Genomic DNA, 26837 nt, shown 5'->3' on the forward strand with positions numbered 1-26837 from the left:
CAGAAAACTTTTTAAGTTCAATGTTTTCAAACTTAACTTCCGAGAGTTTTAATTTCATTTTCACAAAATAATAAGAAAAATTTTATTGCTCATACGAAAACTTAAAAATTTATAACTTATTTTTTTTCATCAAAAATAAAATTTGATATCTTCTCAGAAAAGTATTCTCTACAACGTGATTTGAAAATATTTGCAAAAGGATTATCCGATAATTAATTAAGAGCAATCGAATAAACGTTGTCATAACTATTTCATTCTACCAACTATTTCATTTTACCCTGTTTTACTCTATTCATTTTAATTGAAAATTTATCCTATCAAAATTTAAATATCTTAAATTTTAATACAAAGTTGCGTTGTAAAATTTTACACGCAAAGAATGGGCTGCAAAGGTTATAAGTTTTAAAGTTTTTTATGATCTTAAAAATGTTAAAAATAGAAGTAGAAGCCCAATCTTATTTCTAAAAGTCTAAAGAACAATTTAAAATTTTTTTAGAAAAGTTTAAAAATTAATCAAAAATAACTAGTTAAACAAAAAATATTGAATTATATACTCCTTCCCTCCCCTTCCTCCCCCCCTCCCCCTAATCGGAAGGACAAATTAGGAAAAACTGACGCAAGGTACAATCAAAGATAAGACACACATCAAGAAATGAAGGTAACTAATTAGAGTCTGGAGAACGAGTCACAAAATTAATTGATTAAGAGATTTAAAAAAAAGGATAAAAATTTTGAGTTTAGGACAAGCGAGGTTAGTATAACTAGAGCCAAGCCATATTGTGTGATGAGTATTAAAGTCACCAACAGCTACAATATCGGCTGAGAGATAAAAAAAAAAGACTTTGGTCAATTTGATCAGAAACAACATCAAAAAAATTACATGCTTGGGAAAAAGGGGAGCGGTATAGAATACAGAAGATTGAGAGAAGTGGTGCAAAGCGAAAGCGCATAATTAAATACACACAATACAAATACACACAATACACACAAAACAAATAATACACACAAAACAAATTATACACACAAAACAAATAATACACACAAAACTAATCAAACTACAAGGCTTGCAAAACCATGCTTGTAAAGCAATTTATTATCTAAGTAGAATGAGAAATCCTTCTAATGCGATAACAAATATGAAAGTCTTAAACTTGGAAAAACTTAATTTATATCTGGCTCTTATTTTTATGTTCAAATATAAAAATAATATGCTACCAAATTCTTTTTTAGACATATTTTCAATTATGTCACAAGGCTCCATAACACTGAAAAACAATTATGTCACAAGGCCCCATAACATCGAAAAATCAAAATTTAAAAGACTTAAAATGGAATATCGTCGTTCAAACGATAAGCAAAGCTGTATATTCTTAGGTTGTAAAAATGGTTGCAATAAATAAAAAAATAAAAAATGCAAAAAAAATAATAATAAAAAAATAAAATAAAAAAATAAATAGTAACAGTAGAAGTAGTAATTACAAAGCTAATTGCAAAAAGTTATAAGTTTACTTAAATTAACTTTTTACATAGACAGAAAAACGCCAAATGGCGCTGTTTAGGAATTCTGCGAAAAGATTTTACAAAATTGTTTCTACAGACGTATTAACAAAAAGGTCTATATGAAAATTATACATTTCGAGAAAGATAAATCTTTCAGCATTTAGGATAAAAATACAGCAATTATTATAAATGAAAATTTTGTGAAAAAACAACAATTACAAAAAGTATATAAACTAGATAAATACAGCCACTTTGATCAAAATAAATTGATCAAAATTCAGCCACTTTGACCAAATTTCAGCCAGGCGTATGCGGAATGAACCTAAATAGGGGAGAGTGGTCTAAAACGGGCCCCTTAGGTGAAACGGGCCCCTATCAAATCTCTTGTTTAGACTATAAATATTATAAATTTAACTTTAGAATAATGTGCAACAAACTATAAACATTTAAAAAAACCATCCGAAAAATAGTTTTTTTTATTGGTATTTTTTGGGAAAAAGAATATTTGAAAGTAGTACTTTTGAAATTTTTTTGAGCTAAATATTTTTTACTGTATATGTTTAATGTTTTTTGTTGATACTTTCTAAAGCTTTAACATGTTATCTTTTAATTAGCACAAGATTTTTATGAGAATAGTCTAACAATTTATGTTTTTCACTGAATATTAATAACACACTCCAAACCGGTTGAAATGAGGCCCGGGGCCCATTTCATCCGTGCAATTAAAAAAAGATTAAATCGGCAATATTATTAAAGTACTGGCTTTTATTATTATTTTTATTTGAAAAAGTTAAAAATAATAATAAAAATGTCAAAAAAGGGGAAAATGTCAAAAAAGGAAGTGTTGGTGTGAGAGGTCTATGTCATTAGCTATTGAGGCTGTTAGAAAAAAAGAAATGGGATTAAAAAAAGCATGCAAGCAGTTCAATGTACCACGGAGAACTTTGCAAAGAATGTGTCAACATAATTTGAACTTTGTACAAGCCTCGTTGAAATCAATTGGATCAGTAAATGTGTGTTTTCTATTGAAATGGAAAATGAGCTGGTGACTCATATCAAGCAAATGGAAGCTACGCTTTTTGGCTTAACACCTCAAGTTTTGCATAAAGTTACCTACCAGTTTGCTAAACTTAACAATCTTCATAAAAGGTTCAGTTCAAAAAGGGAACAAGCTAGTGCTAATTGGTTTCGTGGATTTTTGACTCGACCTCCCCCCCTCCCCAATTATCTGTAAAAATACCAGAGCCAACTTCTGCAGCAAGAGCACAGAGCTTTAATCAAGTCAGTGTCGGAAAGTTTTTTGATTTATTGCAAGCATTGCAGGAAAAGTGTCATTTTTTTCCAGATCGAGTTTATAATGTTGATGAAACAGGCATCATTACTGTTCCAAATAAGCCATCAAAAGTGGTTGCTATTCGTGGAAAGAAACAGGTTGGATGTCTAACTTCTGCTGAGCATGGCAGTTCGTCACAGTGGAAATCTGCATGAGTGCATAAGGCAATTTTCTGCCACCTCTTTTTGTTTTTCCAAGGGTTCATATGAAATCTGAACTAATGGATGCTGCACCGCCCAGTTCAGTTGCTGTTTGTCACCCATCAGGTTGGATGCAAAGTGATATATTTGTTACTTGGTCAATGCACTTTGTAAAGCATGCCAATCCAACAGAGCATGAATTATTTTGCTAATATTAGATAGGCATAAAACTCATACTTTAAATTTAAAACTAATTAATCTAGCTCGTCAAAATAACGTTACTTTATTGTGTCTTACACCGCATTGTAGTCATAGACTTCAACCTTTAGGTGTAGCTTTAATGAAGCCTTTAATGACCTATTAAGCACAAGAGGTTGAAAATTGGTTTAGAAATCGTCCTGGACGAGTTGTAACAATTTATCAAATAGTCGCACTGTTTAAAAATAGCTACTTGCGAGCAGCATCTACTATCACTGCTGTAAATGGTTTTGTTAAGACTGGCATTTTCCCAATAAATTAAAACGTTTTTTTACAGAAAAAATGATTTTGCTTCAGCACTTTTAACTGATATTCCTCTGCAGTTGCTTAATAAATAAACGACGTTAGAAAATTTTTCTTGGGCAAACATTATTCTTGCCACAGCAGATTATAGACATTGCTCAAAATGAGGATCTGCTCATTGATCTTCAGGCCTCAATAGTTGTAACGCCAATTGTTTATCAAGTTCTGACACTAAGTCTCAACTTTTCAGAGCCAGTTGTTCCACCGAACGTATTAAATAAAAACCAATATTTTCCCTTGACAGAAGTTTCTCCTATTCCAAAGACTATTACTCCGTGGAAAAAAAAATCATCTGCACAAGGGTTTACCGCTGTTTTGACAAGCAGTCCACACAAATATGATTTGGAAGAAAAGCAAAATACGAAGGCAATAAAAATGTTATTAAAAGAAAACCGAAAGTCATTAACAGAAATCAAGAGGGTAAAAGAAAAAAAAAATTACGAAAGCCAAAAAAAGACCACGCTCCGTCAAAGAAACTAATAAAAATAAAAAAAGCAATGCTATGTGTTGAAGCATTGAACAATAAAGATAACTAATCCTTACTACTTTAATTTTATTTACTTTAGTAAATAAAACTAATACTTTATTTTTTTTACTTTAGTTTAATTATAACTTACTACTAAGCAATAATTAAACTGAGGTTTTATTTTTTTTAAATATATTTGAAAAAACTTTTAAGTTTTGCTGAGCTAAATGTTGTATTAATGTTTATTGCAATTATGAAAAGCGCTTAAGTTTATTGTGTTTTTTGATATTTTTTAAAATTAAACATATTATCTTTTTAACTTGCATAAGATTAGTTCGAGAGTTGACACTTCAATTTAGGCATATTCTGCCTCAGTTGAGTTTACTCAGAGTGTCAAATTTTAATGTGAGCAATGAACAAAACATTATGTAACATCAATAAATTAGTTACAGTCAATTTTTGTTCAATAACCAGGTTTTATTCAGAAATTAAATAAGGGGTCCATTTTAGGCTACCTCCTAGGTGAAACGGGCCCCTAGAATCTCTTTGTACAATGGTTATTTCCTAATGTAAGACATAGCCACACCTTTAATTTTTTGATGTTAAATTGTAGAGCATAGATTGAATTTCCTGAAAAATACTTTGTAATTTTCGGTTGATTTTAGCTACCAAATTCTATCATTTTTTGAAAAGAGGCCCGTTTTAGGTCACTCTCCCCTACAGCCAATATAAAAAAACAAGCTTTTTACTAATACTTTTATGGGTTGGCATTTAAAATATTTAAAAATTAATTGTATTACTAAATATTGAATCAATAATTTTTTTAATCTTAGAAATTTAGCCGGTTGACAGATAAACAATAAGTAAAACAGTTTTAGCAAAATTAGACTTAAAGTTTATTTAAAGTTAAAATGAACATGTTCTTAACCATCACTTAGAAAATGATTGCTTAACTTAATACTAAGCATTCATCAATAAATAAACCTTAATAAAGATGCCGAAACCTTAAAAAAAAAAATGTTTTCAGGAGTTGCACCACCTTGTCCTTAGGCAAGAAAAAAAAAAGTATACATATTGGTAACAAATAAAAGTAAATTTTTTTAATGCAAATAAAAACCAAACACAAAACTAGGTTTAATATTTTAAATAAGAACCTATTATGTGTAAATCAGTGTCAATATAATAATCTATACTTCTGTTTTAAAAGATTTGCATAGAATATAATATTCACATTAAAAAAAAAAAGAATTTAGTGAGCTCTATAAAAGACTTTTTTAAACATTAAGAACAAAAATTCATAACAATATAATCAAATTACACAGTTTTTTTATACTTTTATTGGTTCATTTTTATAGCAACGTTTTTTTCCTAGGATTATATTTTGACAATACCTTTGCTTCCTTTTTTTTTAATGTTTTGTAGTCTTTTCAACTTATGCATTTCTTTTTCCACTTCATTTTGAGCTTTATTTTGCATCTGCTTTTATTGTGACTCATATGCTTCCTTTAGAAATAAGCACTAAAAACTTGTCTGAATTACTATATTACTTTCAGCTTTTAGTTCTGTAGTTTTCATACTTAGTTCCACTAAACCATCACTGTTATGCTCTGGAATTTCTACTACGGTTATTGGTTCAGCTAAATAGTCATGATCATTTGCTATAGCAAATCTTGGGTTGGTAATTAGGTGTTGTTCCAACTCAATATCTGGTACTTTTGTGCTGTCTGTTGTTTGATTAATCTGCTCAATTGTTGTTGTATTATCAATTGTTTTAATTTGATCAAAGAGTTTAGTCACAAACCTGTCTTCAGGATACGCATAGTTTGGCAAGTAAGCTTCAGCCAGAATAATTGAAGGATTATGTGGAAAGAATTTACATGATTTAAAGCCAAATTCAATATTAGCTTTTGTCATACTTTTATTCCAGGCTTTGGTTAGAAGTCCTGTAAGCTTGGCCTTGTTTATTATAAACCCAGGGCGATTAGACATCATATCCTGGGCTGCTTTATTATATGAAACTTTGAAAGGCTTAAATACAGTTTGATCGCAAGGTTGAAGCCAAATGCTGGAATGAGCAGGTAATTCAACAATTTCGATTCGGTTTTGTATGGCCATATCTATTAACTCTATGAAATTGTGGGAATCGTGACCATTCAAAATTAAAACTTGTGGAAGTTGTGGTCCAATGTTTTTTAAAAATGTAAGCTCAAACCATAGTTTTGCAATCCCTTGTTTAGTCCATCCAGATTCACTTGGACTCCAGTTGGTTGCTTCAGGAGCATCTAGAACTTGAAAACTTTGAAGGAATTTTACTGTCTTCCCTTTTGGAATAACATGACACTTCTTTAATTTTCTTTAACTTTAATGAGGTGGTAAGGCTCTTCCTGCTGCATTCACACAAACAATTGAAGTAATCATTTCTCGATGTTCTTTTCCAAAACCAATGCCCATTTTAGCTCTGTTGTCTGAAAAATTGAGTAACTTTTTTTCAAGATTCAAGATCAAACTTTTTCTTCCTGCTTTTGCACCAATCCCAACTTTTTCATTTATCCTGCTCTGCAAAGTTGCTCGGGTACTTTAAAAAATTTCGCAGCAGCTCTAACAGGCATTTAAGATGAACAAATAACACTGTTTATAGCTTCAAGTAACACTTCCTCTTTATATTTCACATGTTTACCTCGAGTTGGATGACACTGTTTCTTCTTATGAATTTTTTTATTATTATTGCCATTCTAAAATGAAAAGTTTATATTATAAATTATTAAAATTTTCAATTGAAGATTATTTTTTAATACGACTTCATTTATAAGCAATAATCTACATGTAACAATATGATATCTTTCAATTACTTAGACTTTTGTTTATTTTTAAGTCATCATCCTCATATTTTAAAAATATTATATAAATATTTAACTAAATAAATGCATATACTTGATAACTTTTAGGACATACATGTAACATAAAGTACTTATATTAAAAGAATAAAATCTACTAATATAAATATCTTACAAGTATAAGTTACTTTTAGACACTCGTGAACCTAATTTCGGCCTTGACCGGAATAAGGTTTATACCTGGCCAGATTTTGGTCTTTCGACCAGGTGCATTTAATTCAGAAATACAATCTATAGAAAAGACTCAACATAGTTATAAAGCTAAAATTGCCTTTTTAAGAAATTTATTTATAGTTTAAAATAATTAACATTTTGTTAAGTAATAAATATTTAATGTTTATAAGTTTCAAACAGGATGCTTACATAATATTTTAAATCTAAAGTAGTACTTTTTGGATATAAATATTTGTTATGATGTTTCTTCTATTATAAACACCCGCCAACTAAAATAATGTTGTTTTTTTTTTATTGGCTGAGTTCATACCAGTCTCAAAAAAGTCGCATTTATAAACTTAAAGCAAAAACCAAGACAGAAATATTAAATTTAAAATGTGGCTGGAATTTGGTCACTACAGTCGAGCCGATGCACTGGCTGGAATTTGGTCACTTTACCTTATGTTCCCATTCTAATAATTTGGAATCTTTTAATCTTTGCAATTTAAAATAGTAGCTATTAATGCCAATTTTAATTTAGTCAATTCTAAATTAATTTTGTCAAGGATAAGATTTAACGAATCAAAATTTATTTTATAGATCACAGACATTTGCAAAGGATAAATTTTTTTTTGCAAATGCCCAAATTCAAGACCCCAGATTTGTCTAAAAATGGTAAAACTGATATGATCACATCTCAATGCAAATTAATTTATTCTATTATAAGTATATTGGCTTAAACTATAAAATTCCGTCATGTAAAAGAGCTTAAAAATTAATGGCCCTTGGTAGAAAAGGCTTTATTTTAATTGTATCTTGGGCCACTAGCTATAGTACCTTAGGCCGCTCTCTGAAAATTATGTTTAACTCTATAATAAATTGAGATAAAAGTTAGACATAAATTTGATAAAAAATTTATTTAATCTTAGATTGTTTTCGACAGATTTATCTAGTGTTACTTAATTGAAACACTTAAATAACAAAATTAGCTAACAGTTTTGAGCAAAATTGACAAATATGTCTACGCGTAAAATGGTAGTCCCTTGGCAAGCTCAAGAAAAAAATTCTGCATTAATTAAAACTCAACAATCTACCTCGTTATCAAGCAAATTCTTTACGCACATATGGTCCTAGATACAAGCGAACTAAATGGCTCTCGGTACAAGATAAAAAGAAATAATAGCTTTGTGAAAAATGTCATTTTTTACCGAACCCCGATTGAGAGGAAACTTATTGAACATCGCATTTAGTACTCAAGTAACAAACAATATAATATAAAAAAAATTATATAAAAATATTTTTCCTAGGATTGTAAAACAATTTACAATTTAAGATACCCGCGCAAAAACTTCAACAAGCCGATTATAACTTGCTGTAGCAACGCTCTCTGACGATCAAAATAGGATTAAAAAAAAAAATGATTTTTTTAACTAATTACCTCACTTAGAAAAATTACTTTTTATTTATAGCTTTGTATTTTTCAAATAAAGTGGGATAACCCCAGGTACAAGGAGGCCCTAGGTACATAAACTTTCCCTACTAAAGTGTCTCATCTTTGCAAATTAACCCTAAGTCTTAACAAAAGGCTCTGAGTGTGGTCTTGACAATCTTCACCAAAAGCATTAACAGGAACACCATACATGCGCTGTATGGCACTAGAAACATTAATATGATATTTTTAATCAGATACTGTTGATAAAGTCAATTTCTTTGAGAGCTACCACAGATTTCGGGAAACCTAATTACCAGCAGGCCTCAAAACCATTAAACTAAGTTTTAGAGCTGTACTATCATAAGGAGATAGTTGAAAGATTTGCTTAGTCAATACCAAGGAGGCAATAACTCATGAGTAGAGTTAAAAAAATACAGCATTCATTATCATAGGTAGAAAACAATGCTTGCTTAATCAACCAAGAGCCCCAAGGGTCTTGGTCAAGTAAGTAAGCAAAAAAAAAACAAAAAAAAAACGAATATTTTTAGTAACCTAGTAAAGCAAATCCCACAAGATAGAGGGCATGAAGCATGTTGTACTAAATTTTCTGTTGCCAGTAGCAAGATTTTGATGATTCTAATCCTGACCTGACTCTTGTTTAAAGATTGTTGTATAAATCCAAGTTAAATATAATCGTAAATTTTTGATGACTTTAAATATATTAAAACAATTACAATGAAATATTTTAACTAGGATCCAAATTCTAAATTAGATTCAAACGTAATTTTGAAATTATTGTTTCACTGACATACTGCCCTATCCACATTTCATAATGAAAACTAAAAAAAAATTAACATTTCAGAAGGAATAATAATTAACATGATACTAATTACATAATATATAATTTTTATAATCTTCTTCTTTTTTTGAAGACAATTTTAGAATCTTCTTCTTTTGAAGACATTTAAAAAAAGAATTTTAGTATTATGCTCGGAATGTATGTAAAATATTTTTTTAGGAATAGTTTTTTTGCTTGTTGTTGAACACCACAAATGAGTATTTAACAAGAAGGTCTACACCGGCTTTTTTACGGCTGCTAAAGTGTATACAAATTTTGATAAACAGAAAAACGTGCATACTATATGCTTATATATATTATATGCACATGTTTTTTCTTCATTATAGTCAACTAATAACATTGATCGAAAGTTAAGTTTACCCGATATTCTTATCTGCCTTCTACACTGGTTTATTTATATTCCTCGCCATGAAATTTTTTTTCAAAAAGAGTCTTTTTGATTTAAAATATTCTTCTACTAGACTTTTTTATAATAAATTAGCTGTTTCTGTATAAACACGCACTTTATGTTCATTGCTTACTTTCATGACTACAATTGAATTATCATACTGAGTTTACTGTAGTAAAATTATTTTTGGAAAAATTCAAGTTACATAGCTGTTTTTAATTAAAGTTCCTTTGTCTAATAGATCAAAAGGCAGTTTATTTTGTGTAGAAAAACCTCTTAATGCATCCATGCAATCTGCACTCTTCTTACAGAAAATTATCGGTGCTTAGAATCATAAGTAAATAGAATCAAGAAAAGAACAGTTTTCGTATTTCTTCAGAATTTTTAGTTACACATAAAAATTAGTCTTTTCATATCCGTATAATTTTTACTTTTTATTTAAGTCTTTCCGGATTTGTAAATACGCAAATAGTTTTATTTTTATTTTGTTCAAAAACCAAGAAGTTGTGTTTCTTTTTAAATATATTTGTTTGCGTTTCTAGTGTTATGAGCAATATAATACAGAGTTTACACACTTTTAAATTTACTGTCTAACTTAAAATTAAAATATTAAACAATTGTTATTCTACTTTCTGAATTTGTCTCCATTGACAACGAACCATTTTCTTTCTTCAATAACACAAGACAAATAAGTTTTTTTTACTATGTTAAGTTTTGTAAAAGAAAATAGATTTGGTTTAAATGTTGCATGTTTAAGAATTTTAAATAATTTAATGGTGTAAAAGGGTTAGAAAATAATAAAGAAATAATAAGAACAAAGAAAACGAAACAAGATGTGATGCTATGACAACAGAATGTGTTGAAAGTATCTACATTAAACAAGATAGGATTCAAGTCTGTCTGTTGAAAATAGTATATGTTTATTGTTAACCCCCACATTGAAAATTTGCTAGCTAAGTGTTACTTGTAAAGATCACAAGAAGCTATGAACTGTTATTATTGTTTTATTATTTTGTTTAACTGTGAGACTCTTTACACACCATCTTTTTTTCACGTTGGGGACGTCTTCTTTATTAATGAAAATTTACCTGATGATTGATTCAGTAGTGGTTTTAAAATTTTTTTTGTCTACCACCAATAGTTTAACTAATTTGTTTAGCACTTAAACTGCAATTAATTATTGATAAATAATTTATTTACTATGAAATTTTTATAAATTTTGCATATTTATGTATTTATAAATAACCAATTTAACGGCCAATTTAAATTTGCGTTTGCTGTTTGATTAATAAACATTCATAATTGTTAAGATTCAAGTTATTTTTCAAAAACATAGCATTTTGTAGGTGTTGTTTTTTTTTATCTGATCTAAGAATTTTAAAAAAGTTTTATGTTATTAAAATAAATTAAGTTAAGAGTCCAAGGTCGTCATTTGATTTTATGTTATCTAGTAAAATCCGAACTCCTGTAGTTTTTCTATGTCTGTTAAAATTGTCCTTTGTGGAATTTCTTCCTGATGTCACGTTTTGCTAAAGATTATCAACATTATTATAAACATTTATAATTGCTATTAATATAAAAGATCAAAATTAATTGAAATACAGTTCTGTATGATCCTTTTCTTTTTCTGACAAGATCTTAAAACCACGTTTTTGAAGATCTTGTTTTTCAAAAAAAAGTTTTTATGAAATGTACATAATGTATGAAAATTTTTCTGTACGTCTTGTTTTAATTTTATTCTGTGATTCTAATTTTTTTTATACGAGTTGTCTAAAATAAATGTCTGATTCATAAAATGAATTTTGGAAGTTCTTTGAAGTTTTTCAAATTGATATATTTTTTATAATTATAAATAAATAAAAAAAAGGTATATTTTTCTAGTTGCTAGACAGATACATGCAAGTGGTTGATGGTTACAATAAAAATATGACCGTTGAAAGTATTGTTGAGACTACGATAATGTAAATATAAACTGAAGAAAATACAACGCTCATTAACGTTTATTTATTTTCTTAAATGAGTTTTGAGGGCATTTAATTTTGTTTCTTATTTTCAAATTTAGGGAACCACTCTTGCTTGATTTTATCAGAAAGTTATAACTTTTACTAATAATGACAACATGTTTTCAAGAAACTTAAAAAATTAAAACCACAAACTTTCTAATGACAAAAATTAAACCGTTCTTATCAAAAATTTTACGTTTTTGTATTTTTTTCTTGATTATATTGTTGTGTATTATGTAAACTGTATTTTGTATCTTGATTAATAAACTTAAATTTAAAAATGTTATAGAACAAGACGTGAAAAATTTTAAACACAAATAAAAAGCTTTTCTTTTCATTTTTTCTTTATTTGCCCAAACCAGAACCCTCAAACTATTTAAAGTGGGCATACTGACTGATTTTCGCTGAAAATCAATCTGTATGCTCACTTTAAATAGTTTGATAAAGACAGTTTAAATTCTACTATATTATTTAAAGATATAGTTGAAAGTGCCTTCTATGTTTAAAATATATTTTTATAATTATGAAGAAAAAATATGGTAAAAATTATGGTTATTGGATACTTGCGTGATTTAGTAACATAGTTTAATACTAATAAACTTTACAAAACTTTTTTTAAGATAAAATAATCCTAAATAATATTATTAAGTATAATTTTGAGTAACCGGGTAACAGACTGGATTCCCGTTATACATATATATATATATATATATATATATATATATATATATATATATATATATATATATATATATATATATATATATATATGTATATATATATCCTTCTTTTTTATTTTATTTTGTATGATAATTATAAAGAAAGCATTATTTTTAGTAGTGCAGCTGTTTTTTCTAAACTTTATAGTTTAGATTTTCTAAATATTGATTTAAAGAAAAAAAGTTTGTATTCTTATCAATATCCGCTTTCCAAAAACATGATCCTTTTAAAAACAATTTTCGGCAATAAAAGATCTTCCAAGCACTTCACTTGACATTATTTACTTAAAAATTCGCACTTTTTCACGGGATATAGTTCTTAAGGTACCGACTTCCGAATGTTCTGGAAGAGTGTTTATTCTTTAATTACTTTGTTAAATTAATACACCGAAAACCCTTCAAGGTGTAATAAACGATAACAATTCAAACACGTTCAAATTAATAAGTTAAAACAATAACAAAACAGAAAAATGAAATTATTATATGATATAAAAAAAATGACATTCATAAAGATTAATTGTTAGAATTCAAAATACAACACAACATATATTACAATTATTATCTTATTTAGTAATAGATTTGTAATGAAAAGCCTATAACAATTATTATATTATAACAATTATATAGCAAAACTATATATTAAAAATAACTAAATTTAATATTTGTATATAAATATTTGAAAAAATCTTAATTTGATAAAAATAAAGTTTGATTAAAAAAATTGGATTATAAAAATAGTATAAATATTTATAGTATACAAAGTTCATAGTATAAAAAGTTTGTAATAAGCATAAAACTTGAAAAATATATAACTTATTAAAAAATAATAAACATTAGCATATTTATGTAAATATTGCGGAATAAATTTACTTATAAAAACTTATTCTTGATTTACTTTATATTTTTTATTTTCTATATTGCTATATACTTTATTATCATAAATTTAATTTGATTTTGGTTTATGTGAAACATAACAAATTTCTGTTTTCGGCCTTTAATCTTCTGATGATTAGTTTAATTTTTTTACGAAAATTTTTAAGAAACAATGCATAGATAAAAGGATCAACCAGTGTGCTAATAGCCATTATGAAAATCGAAAATTCTTCGAGTCCAATTGGTATTATGTCTAACCTTCCTATAGCTTCTAAAGTCGTTAGTATTATAACAGGAATCCAATTCATCATGTATGTTAGAGCGACAATTCCGAACGCTGTGGCAGACTTTAACTCTGACATTTTTGACTTGAGTTGTTTAAAAAGAGAAGATCTCGTGTCAATTTCCTTCTTGCAGTTGTTTTCAGAATTATCACTTGTTTTAACAGCGCTTACGCTGGAATCACTTGGTTTGAGAAGATTTTTAGATAAAACAATTTCATTTTCATTTTCATTTTCTGGAACGCAGGTCATCTCTGAAGCTATATTTTCAACCGAAGATGAAAATTGAAGGATGTTTGATCCAATACATTCTTTGTTATAATCAAGCATTTTTTTAATTTCAAGGCATACTTTGATGTATGTGGTGCACACAAAAATTAAAGGTGCAACTAAAAACACAACTAAAGTAAAAATTACGTATACCTTATGGCTAACCATATTAATATCACTATTCCAAAATAAAGGTAGCAACGCGTAAACTAATGAAACAGCCCATGCTGAAACAGCAATTATTGTGGTCTTTTTTTTTGTAATTATCATCATATATTTAAGAGGATAAGTTATTGAAAATAATCTCTCCGATGTGACGGCTGTCAAATTACATATGTACGCAAGAATTGTAACCGAAAGTAGATAGTTATAGAAAAGTGAACCACGAAAAAAACAATGAGTTGGAAGTAATATGCCAGCAATCACAATGTTGCAAAGACACAAACTTAGTATAAAAATGTTTGTCGCTGTTTTCAGAGAACGTACTTTTAAAATGAGGTAGCATACTATTATGTTTAAGATAACAGCTACAACACATGAAGTTAATAAGGGAACTACAACTGTCAATGGCTGATGAAAGGTTTCGGTTGAGTTTAACATGATTGTTACAGCAGCTCAAACAAATTTTCTCAAAATCTAAAAATTAAAATAAGGGATTCAACTAACATTTAATGATTCTAAATTTCAGATCGTAATAAATCTTACTTCATTAAAAAATATATATATATATTGTAACCTTAATACATTGTTTCTTGCTACTTTAAAACGTAAAAGTATATAACTCATCACGTGCTTTTTTCAGTGAAACTTGTTGCTTCAAGTTTTTTAATATTTATCCGCAACAACGTTTCCCCTTTCTTTAGGGAATTCAATCTAAATTTAAATCGATTGTTCTCAGCACATTTTTTAATTGTTCTCAGCCAGTTCTCAATATTTTCCTTGTTTCTCTTATTTTGAATATCTTGTTTTAAAAAGCGTCGTTGTTGGCTTGCTGTGTTCTCAAACTATTTTGTTCTTTGTAATAATTTTTCAAACTTCAGGAAAAAGTTAATGAATTGACACTTTGTTTTTTATATTTATAAAAAGGATGAAAAGTTTTACTAAAAAGTTATTGTAAAATATTTATCAAAAATTTAGCCAATATCAAAAATTAATTGAACCAAGTTGAGCAGAAAAACTGTTCAAAAAATATTTATTGTAGACACAAACGAAAATAAGTTATACTTAAACTGAACATATGGCCATCATGGGTGTTTGCAGAGGTTGTTATGGGTGGAGGAGGGTGCAATAATGTACAACAATATTATTAGTCTCTGGTCGAGTATTCTTATAAATCTCAAATAATTATTTAACAAAATTTTTTTTGTCAAAAAATAAATTTTTTGGATTTAACTTTTTTATAATTTGTTTTATAAAATAATTATTTTAATTTCAGTTTGTAAAAAAAAACATATATTTAAAAACTTACATTTTTATCTCATAATAAAAATGAAATGCTCAGCAAGTGGTAAAGGAAGAGAAAAGTTACTAATTGGTTCCTTAGAAAGCACACAAAAAAGAGGAGCTAAATAAGAGCCACCGATAATTGACCTAAAATTCTGACCAATCAAAATATTCAGAAAATTCTGACCATTCAAAATATTCAAAAGATTATAATAAAGTTGTTATAAGATTACTATTACCAGAAAAAAAAAATTCTACTAGGAAAGTTGAAAGTCTCTTGGAAGCGTTACCAGTCATTGAAAATAATTTTTTTTGGTAAAATAAATAAAAAAAAGTTTTTTGTCGAGACTATGAAAATGTAATAGTTTGGAAGATCTCTCAACTAAGGGCGTTTTTACGATAAATGTATTAAACTTTAACAGCATTTTACAAAATTTTTGTTGTTTGGGCTCCAAATTATGTTGTAGAATAATATTTTAGATTATGTTTCCTATCAATATATGTTATTCAAGATATGTTAAGTAAATCTTTTATCTTCAAAAATCGAAACCTGATGTTATGTCTCTTTTTTTTTTGTAGACTTTTATATTTTGGTCTTTTGACTTTGAGACTTGGTATTATGTTGGTCTTAAAATGTTTTTCTATAAATATTTCAAGGTATTACAAAATTAATGTTTATAAATGTATTAAAAACTTGCACCTTAAAAGGCGCAAGTTTTTCTGTAAAAAAAGAATAAAAACACAAACCATATTTATTGTGATCATAGAAGTATAAAACTTCCATGATCACAATAAACATGGTTCATCAAGCCGCAAACATCAAAGCAGTTTCAAGTTGTCTCGGGAGTAACTACTAAAGCTTTAAGTTTCATTAGTTGTATATCATAATTTCATTCATGCTTGTATTACAGTCATTCATGCTTGTATTACAGTCATTCATTTAATATTTCTTAAACTTCATAAAGTTTAAGAAAAAGATTTGCCGTTTTATTGTTGCCATTTTTAATGTTTATACTTGAGTATTATTGGCGAACCATCAAAATACTACATTTTTAAATTAGGAGTTGTCCATTTTGTACATACGCTTATAGGGGAGGGGAGGTGGGCTTTTAAATAGCGTACGAATACGTATGGAAAGGGGGGCGGGGTGAGGAAGAGGGTTCAATATAAAAGTACATACTTTGTTTTTCTATTTTATCACAATTAACAAGTACTTGTTTATAACCTTTTTTGCAGTTTAACTTCCATCTGTTTTAGACTTCCATGCAGTGATAAAAAAGCTTATTTTTTTTTGTGTTTCTACTTTATAAGTTTTAATTTGTTTATGGCAAGCGTTGTTTTATTGAGATTCCATTTTCGATCTTAATTAATGCGCGTTGTGTATGTTAGGCAATAGGCATGAAGCACGCTTTCCAAACATGTAAACGGTATTTATACTAATAAATATTAAAATTTATTACCGTAAATTTTAATTTGAATATAACTTAAAATCGTTATATGCTTGCCTTACGTGATGTCAAATGCACGCTTTGTTGACAAAGTTTGAGTGGTTTGAGGATACTTATATTTATGTGTATTGAAATAAAATTTTAAAAAATCAAAAATTTCTTTTTGTCTGCATTCTTTGTTTTTTGCATTTTGCATTTTTATTTTGATTCTGCCGAAACTGATAACGTATTTTTTAAATAAAAGCTTATTTTAAATTGAAGTTTCCAAAAATATTAGTAACGCATAGCGGTTTCTTGATGACATGACCTTCGGTCTTCTCCAAGTTTCCCTCGTTCTTTGAAGTAATTTCTAATACTTTACAATTTTATTTTATATATTTTTTGTATAACGTAATTTTGTGATTTTTTTTTAATTTTACTTACTCTGTAAAGATTCTATTATATATTACGAATTTGTAAAGATTAAAGAACAAAAAATTACATTAAAAAAAAAAAAAGGACAGCGACGTGTGATTAAAGACAAAATAAAAATTGCAGTACATTAAAAGCTTTATTAAACTTCTTTTTTTAATTTTTAATTCAAAATTAAAGTATTACTGGCCTTTTGAGTTTTGACAACGCTATTATGTATTTAATTACATACAGTAATTTAAATTACAGGAATAAATACAGTAATTTAATACAGTAACTAATACAATAATTTAATTAAATACAGCATTAAATGATTAGAATTTTTACTGAAAACAGTAAATTAAATTGTAATTAAAACAAGCTATTCTAGGAGAACAAAGTTGTTCTTTGTGTTTTTGGAGAACGAAGAATATACAAGAATCTGACTAAAGTTAAAAAAAAATTATTAAGAAAAGAAGGATTTTTTTTTATCAATATGTTTTATGCAAAGAAAAATATGCAAATTATAGTTTTTGCCAGCCGCTACTTAGCCTACAGGTTAGATTAGGTTTATATCCTGCTTTCCAAATGTTTTTTTTATATTCAATCTTTTGAAGAGAAAATTACTAATTTATCGATAAGCTTAATGGAAACTTATCTTTGAAACAAATTGAAAATATTTTTTATGAAAAATAATTTAAGCAGTTAGACACGATGCAAAACCGGTGTCAAAGTCCCTATTCACCTAGCTAAACACCATACAGATCTCATTAGGAGTTCCTGATTATTTATGATATTTTTCTTAAAAATTGTTTGAACCGCTCAGAACTCTGAACAGTTAACGCTGAACTCTTAATGTTAACGCATGTGAGCTTTAACCGTACACACTAAAAAAAAAAGGTAGAAATTTCTACCTTAGGGTAGGATATGTGATATACCCTTAGTGAGGTATAATTTTCTACCTTTTAAGGTAGAAAATTATATTAAAAACAATTATTTATCATACAATTTTCTAACTTAAAGGTATAATTTTCTACCTTATAAGGTAGAAAATTATACCTTACTAAGGGTATATCACATATCCTACCTTAACTAAAAATTTCTACCTTTAATTTTTAGTGTGTAACTCTGCATGAAATCTAACCGTTAACGCTTCAGACATATAGACAAAAAATAACATAAAAACGCAACAAAAAAAAAAAAACAACAGACAAATTGCATATTATAACCTCTAAAAATATCTCACTTCATTTATAATTCTTTATTCATTGGTTCATTCTTTTAGTTCATTCAGCAATCTTTATTCCCTCTATTTAGTAGCTTTCAAAAAAAATTTTCATCCAAATAAAAATCTTTATGTTCATTCTAAAAAAAGAAGTACTTTTAACTACTTAATTATTTGTTATTAAAATTTTATAAGCAAATAATTAAATATTATTATACAACATTTATCTTGTGTAGTTATGCATAAAATAAATATTTTTTGAGACAAAAACCTTTGTAGCTGTAATTTGAAAAATCTAAAGCAGACAAATTTGTTGATCCGGATTCCAAGCTTGAATTGCTTTTTCAGGAAAGTCATCCAATCAAAGCTATCGTAACATTTTTTTTTAAACAATTTAAACAGTTTTCCGGCGTTAAAACATTATATATATATATATATATATATATATATATATATATATATATATATATATATATATATATATATATATATATATATATATATATATACATACATATTTATAAGGTAAGGTCACCTTTGTTATAAAACTAAATTTTTGTTATATACATCTAGAATATGCATGCATATTTTAGATATATATTACAAAAGTCCAACATATTATTTACAATAATATTTGACCTTTTTTTCAATAGATAATAGAAAATAGATAAATGATAAAGGTGTAGAGCTCTTTCAAGAATATAGAAAAATTCTTATACCATTTAAGTAACAACTGATTGATAGATATTATCAGAAATTAATTAGAATGTCCTCTAAAATTACACATGTTTATTTTGATGATGATGATGATGATGATGATGATGATGATGATGATGATGATGATGATGATGATGATGATAATAATTTTTTTTATTATTTGCAACTAAATTTGTATTCTTCGATAAATTTTAAATTTCAGATTGTTGTCAAGTAAAAAAGTTCTAGTTTTTAAAAAAATCAAGTTTTTGTTATTAGCGAAGTTCAAAAGAAATATTTTTCTTTTTTTGAAATTATATACTAGGGTGTTTCATACTAGGGTATTTCATATTTTATCGATTTTTGAAATTGAACCTGCAACTCAATTTATAAATTGACTATTTATATGAAAATGAGTTTGAGCGAAAAAGGCTCGAATTTGGGCGTTTCAAACGCATGTTAAAATGTTGAGTGTTTTAAACAGATGGCGGGGACCTTGAAATTTATTTTATAAAATTTTTTATTCTTTTAAATGTTATATATTAGGCCGTCGCAAAGGGTGTGTGTTGGCGGTGTGACCCCCCCGGTCCCCCATCAATGAAATTTTCATACACTTAGTCGGCAAATTTGACCCTTTTAGACAAGTCAGTCGGTAAATGTTGACCCTTTAGATAAGTTGGTCGGCAAATTTAGACAATCAGTCGGCAAATGTCAAATAGTCAGTCAGCGAATTTTAAAAAACGAGGAGCTTTTTTTTTTTAGTTGGCAAAACTATAATGGCACCCTCCCACGTGACACATTTTCGCGCCGGCCCTGGTTATATTTTGGATTAAATATTATTCACATAAAAGAATCATGTTGAAAAAATTCCAAGAACAGTCTACAGAATCTTTTAATATTTGTGAAAAAGCAACATTTTTCTTCACGAAAACCAAATATATATATATATATATCTTATCACTCGGTGGCGTATAAAAAACGTTTTTGGTTTCCTAATAAACTGTTTTCAGACAATTTTTAATTTTTTTAACATGCTCTATTTATATGATAAATATTCAATCCAGTGTATAACATTTAAATGAATTTAAAAATTTCATTATAAAAGTTAGTTTTTTAGTTGGCATTTACAGGAGTTTCACCCCCCCCAAATAATTTGGGGGGGGGGTGAAACTTTCTTACCATGACGCGAAAATATGTACAGAGCTTATTTCGAACCTCGATCGCGTGCTTCTTAAGCAAGCGCTCTAACCACTGCGCTACGGCCGCAATAAATTTGTAAATTTATATCTAAATCTATATATCTCATATATCTCTATCTCATGAAAAATTAGTACAAAGAAAGGATCAGTGATATTATTTCGAAAAGGAATTTTTAATTCTAAAAATTAAGGGGCAATCAAAATAAAAATGTTTTCGTTTACTAAAAGGTATACTTAGGTTTTTATCTTACTTTTAGTAATGGTATACTACTGCTATTCTGTGCTTAAGGTGGTTTACCAGGAAATAAAGTTGATATTTTTCAAATTTTTCAAGTTTTCAGTTTAGATTGTTTTAAGATAATTAATTATCCCTGAATTCATTTCTGAAATCTGTTTTTCAGAAAAATAAACACAAAAGGTTTATTTTAAGATTTAAACGAGGTGGTTATAATAATTTTCCATAGCAACGGCCCCTATCAACACACTTTTCTTTCTTGTTTTGTACGAATTTTTGTATACTTGGCATACTTTTAAAAAATTGAATTTTAGTATGATGGTTAAGTCTGTTCTATACCGTAGATTAAAAAAAAATAAACAAACTACATTTACTTTCAGTGTTATATAAAAGATGAATAAGTTTTAATGAAGGAACATCTGGTCTTAAACGCGTTTTTGAGTATCTAAATATACCACACAGTGGTAAGACTGTAACCGGTTCATTGAAAAAGGACAAGCGTCGTGTTAGTAATATGGAGAGAAAAGAAAAAACTTTTATTAAAAAAAGAAGAATTCAATTAAGGGGATTATCTAAAGGCTGGTTTTATAAAGAACGAGAACTTGAAGCTAAAAAATCGTATGCTTCTGGAAGTTTTTAGACTGTTTTTTATCTTTATATATTTAGAATACTGATTTCTCAATATGTCATTTTTTGCTATTTACCTTTACGTGGAACAAAATATTTCCAGATCGGTTTAAGATGTGAAGCTGAAATTCTTAAAGCATTTGCAGTTATAACTTAGATCTGGAGACTGAACTAAAATCAAGCATAAGGTGCTCTATTTACAGTGTTATCACTCATTGTCCATGATTTTTTCATGTAGACCCCCTGAAAAGTGGTATAAGTTATAGCAAATTTTAATAATTAGCCTTTCTACTTGTGCAATGAACTTCATTTTAGTTCAGGAACTAGATAATATAAGCAAAATTATTTGTGCAAAATTTCGAAAGAAAAAGATAATTTATCTTTGAGTTTTCTTGTTTCATCCATGTGTACAGTTTAATGCCTTTTTCGGCTAAAATTTGATGTTTTTTATAAAAAATTTCAGAAATTCAAATTTTTTTTTCATAACTAGTAACTAAATTTCGCTATTGGTACTATTTTATTTAATATTCTGAAAAAAAAAATTCAATTTGACAAAAAAAATTTATTTCTGGGTAAACCACCTTAAGAAGTTTAAAACCTGCTATATCTAAAAATTATAGCTTTTTATCTTAAACAGCGTAAAACTTTATTTTATTTTCAACTTGTTTATATAATTCTGATTAACGCCTTAAATAACTTTGTATTATAACTTACTAGCATGAGTTACCCGGCGTTGCCCGGGCCAATATTTAAACTGGCTTACCTGATATCTGTACACAAAAATGGTCCCAAAAAATGGTCCCCTCTGATCCCGGGGTCAGGGGGGGGGCCATTTTTGGGCCCCCTTGACCCCGGGGGTTGGGGTACGGGGTCAAAACCCAGCTAAGAACCTTCTCCTCCTCGAGGACTACCCCATGCCAAATTTCATCGAGATCGGTCGGGCGGTTTGGATTTCTATACAGAACAAACAAACAAACACACACACACACATTGCCCTTTATATATATAGAAGACAAACAAACAAACACACATTGCCCTTTATATATATAGCTGGAGTTACCCGGGCCAATATTTAAACTGGCTTACCTGATATCTGTACACAAAAATGGGCCTAAAAAATCGGCCCAAAAAATGGTCCTCCCTGACCCCGGGGTCAGGGGGGCCCATTTTTGGGCCCCCTTGACCCCGGGGATCGGGGTACGGGGTCAAAACCCAGCTAAGAACCTTCTCCCCCTCGAGGACTACCCCCATGCCAAATTTCATCGAGATCGGTCCGGCGGTTTGGATTTCTATAGAGAACAAACAAACAAACACACACACACACATTGCCTTTTATATATATAGAAGATAGAAGATTTAATCCTAGAAATTTAAGAAAATAAATTTGATGTATTTAGGGAACTTCGGAACTGACAAATTAATAATAATGAATTATGACAAGCTAATTTGAATAACAAATAATTTTTTCTAAAAAAATAAAAATTTAGGGGAGAACCTTAATGAATGGGACAGTTTTTATAAAATGCATTTTTTGAGGTTGATAAATTTGTTTAAAAATTGCTTTGAAAATAGTTTGATAACTGTTAACTCTCGTACTACGATAAACAAAAACAAAAAAATTGATCAGTTTTATTGGATCATGGCATTTGTCCCATTCATTAAGAACTACTCATTGAATGGGACCAAAAAAATTATTGAATGGGACAAATCTAAAAAATTAATAAAAGAAAAGAGGTCCTAAGTAAGTTTCAAGGCAGTCAAGTGTTAGTGACAGACCTCTTAAAATTAATATACATATGTTTTTTAATAAAATAATTTTATTAAAAAACATGTATATTAAAATTAAATTAAAAACACGAATAATTGTTTTTAGTAAAGCAAAAAGCGTTGTTTAAATGCTTGGATATAATTCCCAGTTATGACACATTTCCAATAGGGAAATGAGTCATTGCCTGCAGCATCCCAATGCTAAATTATAAATTAGAAATAAATAAACAACTTTATACCATATAAAGTATCTAGTTTACTTTCAAAAAACTCAATAACAAAGCATCTTATTAGATATTTAAAAAATTCATTATATTTATGTTTAACCAAAATACAAAAATCAACAATTATTGCTTGTTGCAAAGAACATGAAATAAAAACCAATAAATCAAAGAAAGTGTTGAAGATATTAACAGTCAACTTCACATAGTTCGCATTCATAATAATGCTTCTTGCTGTTATTATTACAATTACCATATATCCACCATTGACAAGTAAAACACTGAATCCAAGCGGGTCCAAAAAAATTTTTTCCAGTTGCATTTGCATATTTTGCAAGTATTTTGTTGTTGTTGATGCATTTTTTACAGATGACACAGTTAAAAAATCTGCAGAGTTTTCTGTTTCTTTCACTCTTTTGAGGTCAATTTTTCTTTTTCGATTTTGTGTGTTAATTTTACTAGTTTCAAAAATTTTCCTCTTTTTTGTCTTTTCTGGAGTTTTAGTTAATATAGTACTTTTACCCTGCTGTCTTCTTTTTTTAGAATCATTTTCTTGGGGGTGCTTTAGGGTATGGATGAATGGTTTCTGGACTAACTATTTTGACTGATGATTCTGAAGAATTAACTTGTTTATTTTTTTCATATGATTGTTGATTATCTGGTTGTTTATTTTCTGGTTGCTCGACAAGAAGAGGTCTGTCACTAACACTAGATGATATGAAATCACTTTCCCCAAATATTTGTCTATTAAGTGGATAGATCCCATATTTAGAAAAACCACTGCAAGCTTTTTTTTATTGTGAACAACATATTATATGCTGTGCATGCTAGCTGAGGTAAATTATATATGTTAATAATTCTCCCTGGATTGGAGGCTAACCATTCATTCTGAGCCAATCTAAAATGAGATTTAAAAGGACCAAACACCGAAACATCCAAAGGCTGCAATCTATGACTCTAGTGTGGTGGAAATATTAATAAAATCAAAGAGTTTTCTTTTGCAAATGTTATTGTTTCAAATTAAATGTGGCTTTCGTGGTTGTCCATTAATAACAACACTGGATGATCCACAGATGGCTTAGCATGGGAAACAAAGTGCTTCATTGCAACTAAAAAGTTCTCAGTTGTCATCCAACCACTTTTGTTACACAGCCCTAAATTTCCTGTTAGGGCTCCATTTATCATAAAATCCTTGTAGTTTACTCTCCGAAATATAAAGACAGGTGGAACTGTATTACCCATAGCATTCACAAAAGCTAACATTATCACCAACGAACCTCTTCCTGCTGAAACAGCTTGTGAAACCCTTTTAGTTCCATGAGTTGAAATAATCTTTGGAGGATCTGTTACTGTTAATAATCCTGTCTCATCTGCGTTAAAAATACATTCTGGTTTGAATTGATATTTTAATTGAACTCTAACAAGTTATCAAAAAACATTGACACCGTATGTGAATTAAAGGCAGTTGCACAAGCAAGACTAACTTTTTCTGGCTTACGTAGTGATAATTTTCGATGTCGTATCAAAAAACTTTCCAAACATTGCTTTCCAGCCATTTTATTTCGGTGCCATGACTCTGGAATACTGTTAGAATTTAATGCAATTCCGTACTTGTAGGCTAACTGCCTAACTTGTAATTTAGTTAAACCATAGCACATATTTGAAGACGTATGCAAATAATCTGCAATAGCACTTTCCTTTGACGCATGAAATATTTTTCTATTTCCAATGTTTACAATGTGTTTATAATCTGACAGCTTTTGACATCTTGTCATTTTAACTGCTCTACCTACTGCAGATTTTGATAAACTATATATTTCAGCTGCATCTCGTATGGGCATACCCTTAAGAACACTTTTGACTGCATCTTCAACATATAAAGAGTTTTTACGTATTAATTTTGTGTTTGGTTTCATCTAAAAAAAAATATTTAAATACAAACATAAAATATATAATTAAAATACACACAGATATACACACACATATATATGTATGTATACATATACATACATATATATGTGTAAATGTGTAAGTGTGTAAATAGATATACATAAATGTATATAAATACAATAAATAACTACAAAACAAGAATTATAACAACATATCTAATTAAACATTTATACATATTTATACCTATTATAAATATCATACCTCAACATATCTAATTAAATATTTAAAATTAATTTCATTTAATAAACTATTGATCGACTCAACTTTAAAGAATACCAAAGAAAAGATTTTAAAAGAGATTTAGTTCTCTCTTAACTATGAACTAACCATGAGCAAGATCTCGTCTCGTTCTCGTTTCTCGTGAGAAATGGGACTTCTCGTGAGAAACGAGAAATAGAAAATTCTCGCGAGAAGTAGAACAAGACTTAAATATAATATTATTTTCCAAATTAAAAATTATTATAATTTACAAAATGCTTAATAATTTGTTTTTTTTAATTAATTAATATTTTGACTCCGTGATTTTAATAAACCTAATTAAAAATTTAATTTGTTTTTGACAAAAACAAATTAAATTTTTAATTAGATTTTTTAATTAGATTTTTTTTAAAAATCTAATTAAAAAATTTTAACTAGATTTTAAATATTTTTAATTAGATTTTTAATACAAAAACTTTTTGTATAAAATGGTGCACTTTCGACTTAATTTCATTAGTTTACCAGTGGAATTCAACTTGACACATATTGTTCATATTGAAAAGAAATATTCTTGCCTCATTTCAAAGATCAAAAATGTCACCAAGAAAAAACAAAATCTGGAGATATTTTCAAAAAACAAGTGACGGTGCTGAATGCAAGGCGTGCAAAAAGTCTTTGAAAACAAAAGATGGAAACACAAGCGGGTTTCATCGTCACCTCGAAAAAAAACACAACCAAGATTACGTTGAGTATTCTAAAAAAACTGACGAGTCTCTTCTTTCTCCTCCTAAGAAGAAACAACGAACCATGGTCGAAATGCTTGAAACAAAGTCCAAATATGACAAAGACAATTCCATTCAAAAACAGTTTGACTCTGCAATGCTGGATTACTTTTGCACTGATCTGGCATCCTTTTCAGCAGTCGAAGGAAGAGGTTTCAAGAAATTGTTTGACATTGCAAACCCTAAACTGAGCCTTCATCACAAAACAACATATTCAAGAAAGCTTTCAATTCGGTCAAGAGAAGTTCAAGCTGGAATGAAGAGCATAATAACGGAGATTACGCCAAATCTAAAAGTGCTGCATTTACTTCTGACCTTTGGACTTCTAGAGCTCAGGACAGCTACATCTCCCGGACTTTTCATGCTATTGACGAAAATTGGAGACTACATCACTAGACCCCCCATGTCCAACAGTTCCCAGGCAGACACACAGGTATCTTAATTGAAGGAAAGCTGGATTCTTTCTTAGAAGAACTAAATTTGCCTGCTGATTTGCCAATGTACTGCGTGAACGACCAGGCAAGAAACATGACCAATACTTGTGCAACAATTATATTTTGCAATGTGCAGTTCGAGAATCATTTGGAATGACTGCTGGAATGGATGCTGCGTTGCAAACATGCAAAGATTTGGCTTCTTTAACTCACCAGTCAACAGTTGCAGCTGAGTTGCTTGAATCAGAATCAGACGCTCAAGGAATCAATTTTAGACAGTTACGCCAATCTGTTAACACAAGATGGAATAGTGAACTGGAAGACCATCAGTGCATCACAGTGGAAATCAA

The 26837-nt window shown here is 28.6% G+C and overlaps 1 protein-coding gene across 3 annotated transcripts; it reads right to left on the bottom strand.

The window, feature by feature from the left end:
• Positions 1 to 13214: 13214 nt before the first annotated feature.
• LOC136088677 (beta-1 adrenergic receptor-like) lies at positions 13215 to 18538 on the bottom strand. Of its 3 annotated transcripts, none has more exons than XM_065813025.1 (2): positions 18383 to 18528; positions 13215 to 14508 (listed from the first exon to the last, which is right to left on the bottom strand). In XM_065813025.1, the coding sequence occupies exon 2, from the start codon at positions 14470 to 14472 to the stop codon at positions 13408 to 13410; it is 1065 nt and encodes a 354-aa protein (XP_065669097.1). In that variant the 5' UTR covers positions 14473 to 14508; positions 18383 to 18528; the 3' UTR covers positions 13215 to 13407. The 3 variants fall into 3 exon arrangements, with proteins under 3 accessions (XP_065669097.1, XP_065669096.1, XP_065669095.1); XM_065813024.1 differs by having other exon boundaries at positions 13216 to 14508; positions 18400 to 18538; XM_065813023.1 differs by lacking the exon at positions 18383 to 18528 and adding an exon at positions 14609 to 15019 and having other exon boundaries at positions 13217 to 14508.
• Positions 18539 to 26837: the final 8299 nt, after the last annotated feature.

The sequence above is a fragment of the Hydra vulgaris genome, chromosome 12 (assembly GCF_038396675.1).
Source record: "Hydra vulgaris chromosome 12, alternate assembly HydraT2T_AEP".
NCBI lineage: Eukaryota > Metazoa > Cnidaria > Hydrozoa > Anthoathecata > Hydridae > Hydra > Hydra vulgaris.